Source organism: Zerene cesonia, chromosome 22 (genome assembly GCF_012273895.1).
Source record: "Zerene cesonia ecotype Mississippi chromosome 22, Zerene_cesonia_1.1, whole genome shotgun sequence".
In the NCBI taxonomy this organism is placed as follows: Eukaryota; Metazoa; Arthropoda; class Insecta; order Lepidoptera; family Pieridae; genus Zerene; species Zerene cesonia.
In genome coordinates, this window is record NC_052123.1 from 4,200,747 (window position 1) to 4,210,714 (window position 9,968).

A 9,968-nucleotide genomic window follows, 5' to 3' on the forward strand; every position below is an offset into this window, starting at 1 on the left:
AATTATTTTATAGTTTTTAGTTTGATGTGCTTGAAAAGCGTGTTTTTTAGTTTTTTTAAACTATATTTTATTATCGTAAAACATAAATATGTAAAAAATAGGTTTTTAGTCCTTTCCGGATCAACTAAGGCAAATATTTATACGACAAAGGCCTTTCACACATCACTTATATTTAATTTTTTGTATCTGTCAGATTGTCTTATTTTATTAATGAATCACAATTTAGTCGTTTTCACTAAGTTTACATTCAATTTTAATGAAGTATATAAAAATGTCATATGCAATTTTAATATTTCTAAATTCTTGAATATAATTGAGCCGTTTATTGTATTTTTTTTAATGATCACTTTATTCATTAATGGTTAAATGCATTCCAACAAACAGTCAGCTAAACCGTAATTGCATGCAAATCACAGCGTGTAATAAAACCAAGGTTTAATTGTAATTTATAATTAACATTAAAATTAAAAATTAATTCTGTTCATTGTCCATGTCTTCACAATCTGAAAATAAATTTATCATATTAGCAATTTTACAACATAAACTCTAATGAAATCTACACTAATATTATAGAGCGATAAAGTTTGTGAATCTGATACCTTGTAATTGATTTTACTATATTAATAAAAATATAAATATACTTTATCTATGAGTGCCTTATGTGTGTCTATATCTTATTTTAATTTTTCTTTTATTCCGGGTCAAACCGGAAAGATCTGTGACCAGCGGCCAGTGATTATTTTGATAATAATTGAATGTGTGTAAGTATGGACTACTGAACTGTTATTGATGAAATTTAGCACACACATTCATATATGCCGCGAAAATAAAATTTGCATTATACATAATATGTAGATAACTACTCAGTGTTCTGTCTATACAACCCCAGATAAAAGGTGTCACTTGCTATTTCGACCATTTATATTTTGGTTATTTTTAAAAAACAAAAAATGGCCAAGAGCGAGTCGGACTCACAACAGTTCATTTGAATTAGAACGTAGCAATATAACAAGCTTAAAATATCCACTGACCATGAAAGTTGGAAGTGCCATTGGTGTTTTCAATTCGCATCTGTTGCAGTTGACTCCTCGCCGCCTCCTCCGGACTACCCTCGCTCTCCTCCGCGTCTTCGAACTCCTCTTCGCCTGGAATTGTTTAGGTGTTAAGGAATAAATGAAAATATATCTTGTAATAAATAATAATACATGTTTTAACACATATATATACATACTAGCTTTTGCCCGCGGCTTCGCACACATTATATTGTTAAATTTCTCCATAATTACACATATAAGCCCTCTTGAATCAGTCTATCTATTAAAAAAAACCCATCAAAATCCATTGTCATTATCCATACATAGAAACGAGGGAAGCGAGTTTGCTTTATACTATGTAGTGACTATTTTTTTATATCATAGCGGGCAACTGTGCTGGCAATTCGCCTGATGGTAAGCGATCACCACTGCCCGTGAAATACCTTCTAGAAAGTAAAGTAAGGAAAATAATGTGTAATTTACATATCACCTTTTATATATAGATAGACAGACACAAAAATTATATGAACCTTCATCAAAATCCTCTCCATCCATGTAAGGGTCATCATCATCCACATCCTGTGGGTCGGGGTGCAGTGCTTGCCCTTGGCTCATAGCTGAATACATCGGTTGCAGGTCATGCTCGTTGGCTGGAATGAATCTGAAATGTTGCCATTTGCCGATATTTTTTTTTTTTGTTTATTAAACTGTATCATCACCAGGTGGTTTCGAATTCGCGTGAAAGAGTAACAAACATACATTCAGATAAACTTTCCACTTTCATATTATAAGTAAGAGAAAAGAAAATATACACTAAAAACAATATTCTGACACATTTAATCTAAAAGACATCCAATCAAAGTGGAGTCTATCAGACGTCTGTCTCATCTTTAATATTTTGTCATCTTGAGAATTTTACAGCTGATTACTAAGGTGCTTAAGATAACCATGTAGATATAAGAGGTAATTGGGCACGCTTCAGCATGAATTTGACCAGACCTTTTGCTATTCCTTACCCATCCCCATCCTTTCCTTTATTCCTTTCTCTATCATTTTCCATTTAAAGTTGTTAATCCTCTCCACCACCCACCAGCTCCATTGCCAAAAAAAGACAAAGAAAAAATGTGTGGAAGTTGTTACCTCAACTGGGTGATGGGTTGATCGTCAGCATCAAATTCCTCATCATCATTTTGACTATCATTTGTGTCGCCACCTCCGGACTGGTTAAGGGGTAATCTGAAAATATGTGGTTGCTTTTGATATAAAATTGATTTTAAATAGTTTAAGACTAGAGTTCTGAAATCAAATAATGTGTGATTTTGTATTTCATTACAAAGAAATTTTCTATTTAAGTGTGTTAAATTAATCAAGGTGAACAGAAAAATTTGAATCATACAAGCATTTTAGCTGTTGATATCATATAATTAATTGAATAATATATTTCTTTTATGATTTGTGCATAATTACACATTAAAATATAGCTTTTGACACTCACAAATCATTTAACTTTCTATTGATAAAATAATTTTAAGATCAGCTCAATATACCCTTACACCATAACAGATTCAAAAAAGTTATAGCATAGACAACTAACTGCGCCCTGTGGTTTCACTTGAGTAAGACTGTATCCCATAGGAATAGTTTAGTAGTTTCTGCATAAAATAGCAACAAACACACACATCCCTACAAACTTTCACATTTATAATATTAGTAGGATAGGATAGGATTAGTAGGATATCATTATTAATAACTTAATTAATGCATGAATAAGATATCTATATTACCTTAATTCATAATTCAGCACCATATACAAGGCTGGACTTGGCTCTCTCTGGACAGCGTGAAGAGAAATACTTGGGTACAATAGTGATATTGTTGGTGATGAACCACCGGAAGCGCCCACTCCTCCGCCCCATAAAACATTACTGAAAAACGTGAATAAAAAAATTATTAAAAAAATATAATGATTTTATTTTACTACGTAAGGGCGATGTCCATTGTGGATATAAAATTGCCTTTACACACTAGTCTCATTTCTGAAAATAAATAAAATCCAAGACGTATAGCAGATTAGAAAATAAATTATATCCATTCTTCTTAGATCTATCCAAACAAAGAATAACGCTTATAGGTACATATGAAATAAGAATGATCCTTACTTTTCTGTTATATATAACGTAGCTGTACCTATTTCTTGATCATTTATGAACAATTTTGTTGATGGTGTTTGTAAAATAATGCCTTCTACCGGCACAGAAAAAGTTGATGATACTACAACCATTTTTAATAAGACGTATTATTATATATAGTTTCAATTATTGAAAATTAATTTGTTAGATACGTCACTGAAATGACTGACAAAACAAATAGTGAATGCTAAAAGAAACTCATTTGGTTTCAGAAATAGAAAGAAAATAGTATAATATCACAAAAAAAAACACGTTTCGCGCATGCAAATAACATAACCACAGAGTGTAGAACACGGTTTTAAAAATAAACTATAATGACTTGAGCCATAGACACATCCATATGGAAGGAATTAAGTCCTAAAAGTAAAGACCACATATAATAAATCTTTCTTTTGATTACAAAAGTCTATCTCGATATAATCTATTTTATTGTTGATTACATAAGCTTTTATTTTCGAAAATTCTAAATTTTCTTTCTGTGTCCATACGATTGTCAAATGTCAAAATGCAACTGTTGACAAAATGAAATTAAAAAATGTAAACAACACAATATACTGTTCACGGCGATGTGTGAACGTGCAGCACGCTTTTCGTTAATTATATATTTCGAAACAATATTACATTCGAGAATACATATTTTTTAATGTAAAAGATATATATGTGGTGATTAATGATTACTGTAAATTCTATAACCCGTGATAGAACAAATAATTGAAATTAAATATAAAACTTTAAAATTTAAGTTTTCATTGAACTTAAATTTAAAGTTTCAGTCTGGATTTCTTATTTTAACTTTAGTATTTAAAATTGTGTGATTTGGTATTTTACAATATTTTTACGGTGGAATGGAGATTTCACAAACAAATGTGTTTATCGAAGAAGAAAACATGTACGATAACAACAAACTTATTTTGGAGGTCGATGTAAGTAACTTCTGTTATTTTTTAAATAATTTTACGAATGATCCTTGATTACAGATCATAAAATGATTTTATGATCATAAAATGATCTCTTTAACCAAGCCATAATAATATCCTCGGAATTGAAATCTCGAGTGACATTCAGTTTCGCGGTCATTTGGAAGCGAAGGCTAAACTAGCCTCCAAAAAGCTTGGTGTGCTCAGTAGATCGAGACAGTACTTCAAACCGGTCCACCGACTTCAACTGTACATGGCTCAGGTGTACCCGCATATGGAGTACTGTTCTCATCTCTGGACTGGAGCCCCACAGTACCATCTCCTTCCTCTTGACCGTATCCAACGTTGAGCAACTCGAATTCTCAATGACCGTAGGTTTTCCGATAGGCTTGATTTTCTATCTTTATGCAGAGATGTTGCATACCTTTGAATTTTGTATAGAGTGTACTATGGGGAGTGCTCTGAGGAATTGTTCAACCTTTTGCCAGCGTTACAGTTCCCATATCGTACCACCCCGCATAAAAGCCAATTTTCCATCCGCACTATCAGGATGGTTGGCTATCCACCATCATATGTTTCACCCGCAACCTCTTTCTGCGTTTGGTGAAACATTGGAATGATTTATATTTTAAGTATATGTCACTGAAAGCCCGGCATAGAACTTGTAACACCTTAGTTTTGCAAGTGTTTATGGGCGGTGACCACTTAACATCAGGTGGCCCACCTGCTCCTTTGCTTGCTCTGCTATAAAAAAGAGCATCTTCAAAAAATTTGTTATCTTGTTTAAAATTAGTTTCCTATTTTTTTTATCAGCCTCTTGATGGTATTGGAGATGACAGCTCTGAGAAATATTATAGATTAAACACTACAGTATTTGCTGAACCGGTGGCAGTAAACACAGAACATGTTGAAGGTATGAGTAAGTTCCCTTTTCCTTTTTAATTTCTACACTAATATTATAAAGAGATTTTTAACATGCTTATATTAAAGTAAGTTCTATGTATGTAGTCTTAAGACTCCATTTTGGCTCACTTTAAACATACTTGTATTGAATAAGTAACCCAACTTTGTAAACTTATTAAGGATCGGTGACAATACAATAATTTCCTGAGTTTATCTTATGCTGATTGGGCTTGCCAGAAACAATAATTTTTGTTATGTATACTCTGTATAAGCGTAAGTGAGACAATTTAGTATATTCTATCATTGATATGTGTATTTTAGGGTTTTTTTTAGCTGTATTTATTGTCCTTGTCCAGGTAAACAAGCAGATGAGTGTCAATTCACATTTATGGACAGAGTAATTGTTCAGAAGAATCCAAATAAAAAGAATAGAAAGTTTCATATTGATGTTGATAAATCTAGTCTCATCTGTCCACAGGTAAATGGAAAAAATGAAACTTTTTCATCAATGTTTATGCAAATAGACATTATGTCTATGTTTATTTATTCAAACTCATAATAATTTATGGTCATGTAAACTTTAGTATGAGAATGGAATTTTTTTAAGCTACAATCTTTTCGTAATGTAGCTTCAATAGAGAATTTTGAAGATTTAGAAACTTTGTAGAAGTAACTTTATTAAAATTTATTTATATATGAATATAATTAAATTATTCAAAATTTATTTTATGTTTTAAATGTCGACCAACAAAGGAAATAAATAAATAAAATAAGTAATTTTTGTTTGATTACATGTTTTACATATCCTTTTTCAGCAAATTTTTAAATGTAGAAAAATCGTTACCATCACAAAAAAACACATCTTAATAATATAATTTACTAGCTGCGCCCCGCGGTTTCACTCGCGTAAGTCCATATCCCGTAGCAATATCGGGATAAAAAGTTGCCTATATGTTATTCCAGTTGTCCAGCTATCCACGTACCAAATTTCATTGCAATCGGTTCAGAAGTTTTTGCGTTTTTGCGAAAGAGCAACAAACACACATCTTTACAAACTTTCGCTTTTATAATATTAGTAGGATAGGATATTAAATTTAAGTGTGACTCAGAAAAATAAAGTGTATTGTTACATACATAAATACATAAATAAAAATCAATGACATACAATTTATTTGCAGGAAAACTGTGGGAAATCATTTAAATCGCAAACCCTTCTCAAGGCGCACATACGTAAAGTGCACTGCGCAGTATGCATGTTTGTTTGCGACGTGTGCGGAGTGTCGTGTACGGCTAAATACTTGTTGATACGACACATGGCCGTGCACGAGAGGAAGACGGTCGAATGTCCTGTTTGTAAGAAGATGCTGAGTGTTAGGACAAGGTATGTTTTATTTTTGTTTACTTTTATGCAATACATCCTATTTTTTTTTTTTTTTTTTATATAATAGCGGGCAAACGAGCAGGCGCGTCACCGGAGATTAACGCCGCCCATAGGCGTCCACGCAACCTGGAGAGTTGCGGGAGTGTTGCCGGCCTTTAAGGGTTCGGAAATGCTGAAGCGGGTAGATCGTTCCACAGAGGAGTAGTGCGCGGTAAAAAGTTCCTCCTAAAGCGCACTGTGGATGATCGCCACGTATCCAGATGGTGACAGTGATATTTTACTTTATATTATTTATCCTTTTATAGAATTCAGTTCAGCAGTTAGGTGTAAATAAGTGACGGACAAACATTTGTAGAGTTACTCAGATTTCTCTTTAGAGGATATTTTAGTATTTCTGTTCTTTTTTTGCGATTAACCTAACAACGCGTTTGAATTATGCACGAAATTCAAAACTTATTTAAAAATATACTATTTTCAACCACAATTAATTTATTATTGTTTTCAAATACAAAATACCGGTTATTGAAAATGAAATTGAAAATACGTCAAAAATATTATTTTACAAAAAAATTGAACACCCTGTAAAATTTCAAAAAAAAAAAAATTAGCGAAGATATAATTGCGTGTACGATAAATTCTCAAATTTCATGGTAATTTATTAATTAATTGGCTTTTTACTATTGTTATAATTGACATTATCTAAACACCCATTTAGACTTCTAGTGAAAGCGTATAGTGTAACCCTAATAGATATTACAAATATGCATATAAAAATATGTTATTACAAGCTAACGTGAAGATAGATATAACGAATCTTAATGTTTATAAATGATGATGTCACATTGTTGGTCCGCGATGGACTCCTAAACTACTAAACAAATTTTAAACAAATTTGCACACAATGCATCATGATCCAACTTTAAAAGTAGGACAGTTTGTATTATTTCAATTACGATAAATGACAACCCGGGCGGAGCCAGGGTGTGTAGCTAGTATACATATAAAAAATTGTCATATCAAAATAAAGTTGTAAGTGAAAATATTAACAATTTTATTATTTATTTATATATTCTATATTGCATACATTGAATTAAGAAAAACAGGTTATAAGATGCAAAGGGCAGCTTTATTGCTAAATAGCAATTTCTTCCAACTGTGAAAGAGTGAATGAACGTTATAAACAAAATAATCGTTCTCACGATTCATATTTGCCTTTGTTTTTGTAAAGTTTTGGGAAAATTTTGCCAGGATTTTCTATGGAAGCTAGCTGAGATAACTTAGATCTCGCATCCATAACCGTAGTTAGTAATTACATCAATTCGTAATTATTTATAAAATATCATGATTACTCAAAATTGTTACAAGCTGGTTCTCTCTGATATTCTTTCAACGCTTGGTAGACTCGACTCCCAAGATCCTGGTCGATTTCTGTAAATATTTTAACCGCTCTCTCGTGAAGTTCCGGTATGGCTGGACCCAGGCTGTCTATAATGTTACTTATTAGACGCTCCTTCTCCCCACCGGACATTTCCCGGTATCTCCGACCGGTTTGTGCAGTATTATTTGGTTCCTTTTGGTAAATCTCAATCAACTTCGATCTGTTCCTATCCTGATACTCTTTTGGTCCATTGAAAGAGTTAGGATAATAATTTGGCATGTCCTCTCCGTTGTCGCCTACGGGTGGTCGTCCATCTCTATTATACGTACTAGCCTGGATCGGACGATTAGCTTTGATCTTATTGACGTTTACACCCATACGATAGATGTTAGTGTCTCGGTAGACGAAGGTTCGCGCCTCGAAAACCTTATCTGGAGCTCCGTCTATGCCGGGTACCAAATTACATGGGCAGAACGCCAACTGCTCCACTTCTGCGAAGTTGTTAACTGGGTTTCTATTAAGAACCAATTTGCCAACCTCTGTGAGAGGGTATTCATCTGTAGGCAGTTCTATTGTCACATCAAAGACATCAATATCACTGTTCAGTGCTTGTTCTAAGGTCAGTATTTGCAGAAGAAATGTCCAACTCACTTGTTTTCCACACGCGATCGCCTCGTACAAATCTCTGGTAAAATAATCAGGATCGGTAGCATCCAGATATCTAGCTTCTTCAGTTGTTATACTCGCTTTCCCGGCGTCTGGCCGGAAATGTAATCTCGCAAAATAGATCTCACCTTGTTTGTTCTGAATTTGATATGTGTGTATGCTGAATCCACCCATATGACGATAGCCCTTCGGTATACCATCATCACCGAATACAGTGATGAACAAATTAAACGATTCAGGATTCAGTGTTAAGAAGTCCCAAAGCATGTTGCTATCGCGTATTCCAGTAGAGGGGTTCCGCCGTTGACTGTGGATAAAAGTGGGGAATAATACAGGATCCTTGATTACAAACATGGCAGTATTGAAGCCCAGGAAGTCGAAATTGCCTTCGCGCGTGTAGAACTTCACGGCGAATCCCCGCGCCGCTCGGAACATATCTGAGCCGCCCCGTTCCACTACAGTTGGCGAAAATCTCACAGACACTGGGGTCCTCTTCCCGATGCCGTTGAGGAAATCGGCCTTCGTGAATTCTGTCACATTATGTGTGACTTCTAAATACCCGAATGCGCCGGCGCCCTTGCCGTGAACGACGCGTTCCTGAACCCTCTCCCGTGTGAAGCGAGTCAAGGAATCCATGAAGAAACTGTTGTACATCAGGCTTTTGTTCAGTGTTGAGGTGTCGCGGCTCTCAACAGGTGCGCCATTGCTTGTGGTTAAGCGAGTGCATACGCCCTGTAAATGGTATAAATATATTATGTAGGTCTTCTTATTACATAAGTCTATGAAATGATGCTAGACATTTCTATCTTCGTAACATCCATCTTACGAAATTGAAGGCTGTTTATGAAGGTTTTTTATTTCAAAAAGTATGTAACATCAACAGGTATTTTTTAATAAATTTTCTAAGGTCAGATACCTTTGACGAAACGTGTTTACATCAAATAGTTAAGCTTATCTATGTAAATCGCAAAATTGTATTATTATATTCCGTTTGGAACACTTATATCTTTACCATATATAATCTATTTCATCGATGAATTCTCGAACCCTTTCTCTGTCTGAAAAAGTCATTATAGAAATTCGAACCTTTTACGCAGGCATGCACCACTTAACCAAAACGATTTTCTCAAAAAATTAATAAAAATCACCCTCCCCAGTCCATTCCTTTATTACCGTCGCCAATCCCTTCCTTATCCCTTAATAGCGGGGCGGGCAAAGCATTTGCTGAGGCATTACCTCTGCCAATGTTCACGGGCGCTGGTGATCGCTTACCATCCAGGCGAACCACCAACTCATTTACCCTTTCGCATAAAAAATAAAGAAGATTAAATTAGTATTCTCACCTCAGTTCTCTTCTTATATAATAAAATTTGATCGCGTACTGGGTCTAGCTCATAACACTGAGTCGAGACACAGAGCAGTAGAATTAAAATATGTTTTTTTTGCAAATTTTTTCGACCTTTCTTCGTCATATTGATGAATGTAATAATTGAAATTCGC

At 34.1% G+C, this 9,968-nt stretch overlaps 3 protein-coding genes across 3 annotated transcripts; 1 reads left to right on the forward strand and 2 right to left on the reverse strand.

Annotated features, from left to right (window-relative positions):
- Positions 1-75: 75 nt before the first annotated feature.
- LOC119836009 (methylosome subunit pICln) lies at positions 76-3,331 on the reverse strand. The gene is made up of 6 exons (XM_038361173.1): positions 3,194-3,331; positions 2,819-2,959; positions 2,175-2,270; positions 1,565-1,695; positions 1,032-1,145; positions 76-503 (listed from the first exon to the last, which is right to left on the reverse strand). Exons 1-6 carry the CDS (start codon positions 3,313-3,315, stop codon positions 472-474), a joined length of 636 nt encoding a protein of 211 aa, XP_038217101.1. The 5' UTR covers positions 3,316-3,331; the 3' UTR covers positions 76-471.
- Positions 3,332-4,068: 737 nt separating this feature from the next.
- Positions 4,069-6,748, forward strand: LOC119835960 (myc-associated zinc finger protein-like). The gene is made up of 5 exons (XM_038361093.1): positions 4,069-4,146; positions 4,954-5,059; positions 5,400-5,521; positions 6,222-6,424; positions 6,730-6,748. The coding sequence occupies exons 1-5, from the start codon at positions 4,069-4,071 to the stop codon at positions 6,746-6,748; spliced, it is 528 nt and encodes a 175-aa protein (XP_038217021.1).
- A 1,021-nt stretch (positions 6,749-7,769) lies between these two features.
- LOC119835961 (catalase-like) lies at positions 7,770-9,764 on the reverse strand. The gene is made up of 2 exons (XM_038361094.1): positions 9,741-9,764; positions 7,770-9,200 (listed from the first exon to the last, which is right to left on the reverse strand). The coding sequence occupies exons 1-2, from the start codon at positions 9,762-9,764 to the stop codon at positions 7,770-7,772; spliced, it is 1,455 nt and encodes a 484-aa protein (XP_038217022.1).
- Between the last annotated feature and the right edge of the window lie 204 nt (positions 9,765-9,968).

What these genes read in the sequence shown, in the direction of transcription:
- LOC119835960 (XM_038361093.1), top strand. Translation starts at nt 4,069, where the DNA reads ATGGAGATTTCACAAACAAATGTGTTTATCGAAGAAGAAAACATGTAC. An exon ending in AACTTATTTTGGAGGTCGAT is followed by an intron (nt 4,147 to 4,953) that starts GTAAGTAACTTC and finishes TTTTTTTATCAG; the next exon opens with CCTCTTGATGGTATTGGAGA. An exon ending in AGAACATGTTGAAGGTATGA is followed by an intron (nt 5,060 to 5,399) that starts GTAAGTTCCCTT and finishes GTCCTTGTCCAG; the next exon opens with GTAAACAAGCAGATGAGTGT.
- LOC119836009 (XM_038361173.1), bottom strand. Translation starts at nt 3,315, where the DNA reads ATGGTTGTAGTATCATCAACTTTTTCTGTGCCGGTAGAAGGCATTATT. An exon ending in ACGTTATATATAACAGAAAA is followed by an intron (nt 2,960 to 3,193) that starts GTAAGGATCATT and finishes CACGTTTTTCAG; the next exon opens with TAATGTTTTATGGGGCGGAG. An exon ending in TGGCACTTCCAACTTTCATG is followed by an intron (nt 504 to 1,031) that starts GTCAGTGGATAT and finishes ATTTATTTTCAG; the next exon opens with ATTGTGAAGACATGGACAAT.
- LOC119835961 (XM_038361094.1), bottom strand. Translation starts at nt 9,764, where the DNA reads ATGAGTTGGTGGTTCGCCTGGATG. An exon ending in GTTGGTGGTTCGCCTGGATG is followed by an intron (nt 9,201 to 9,740) that starts GTAAGCGATCAC and finishes TACCATTTACAG; the next exon opens with GGCGTATGCACTCGCTTAAC.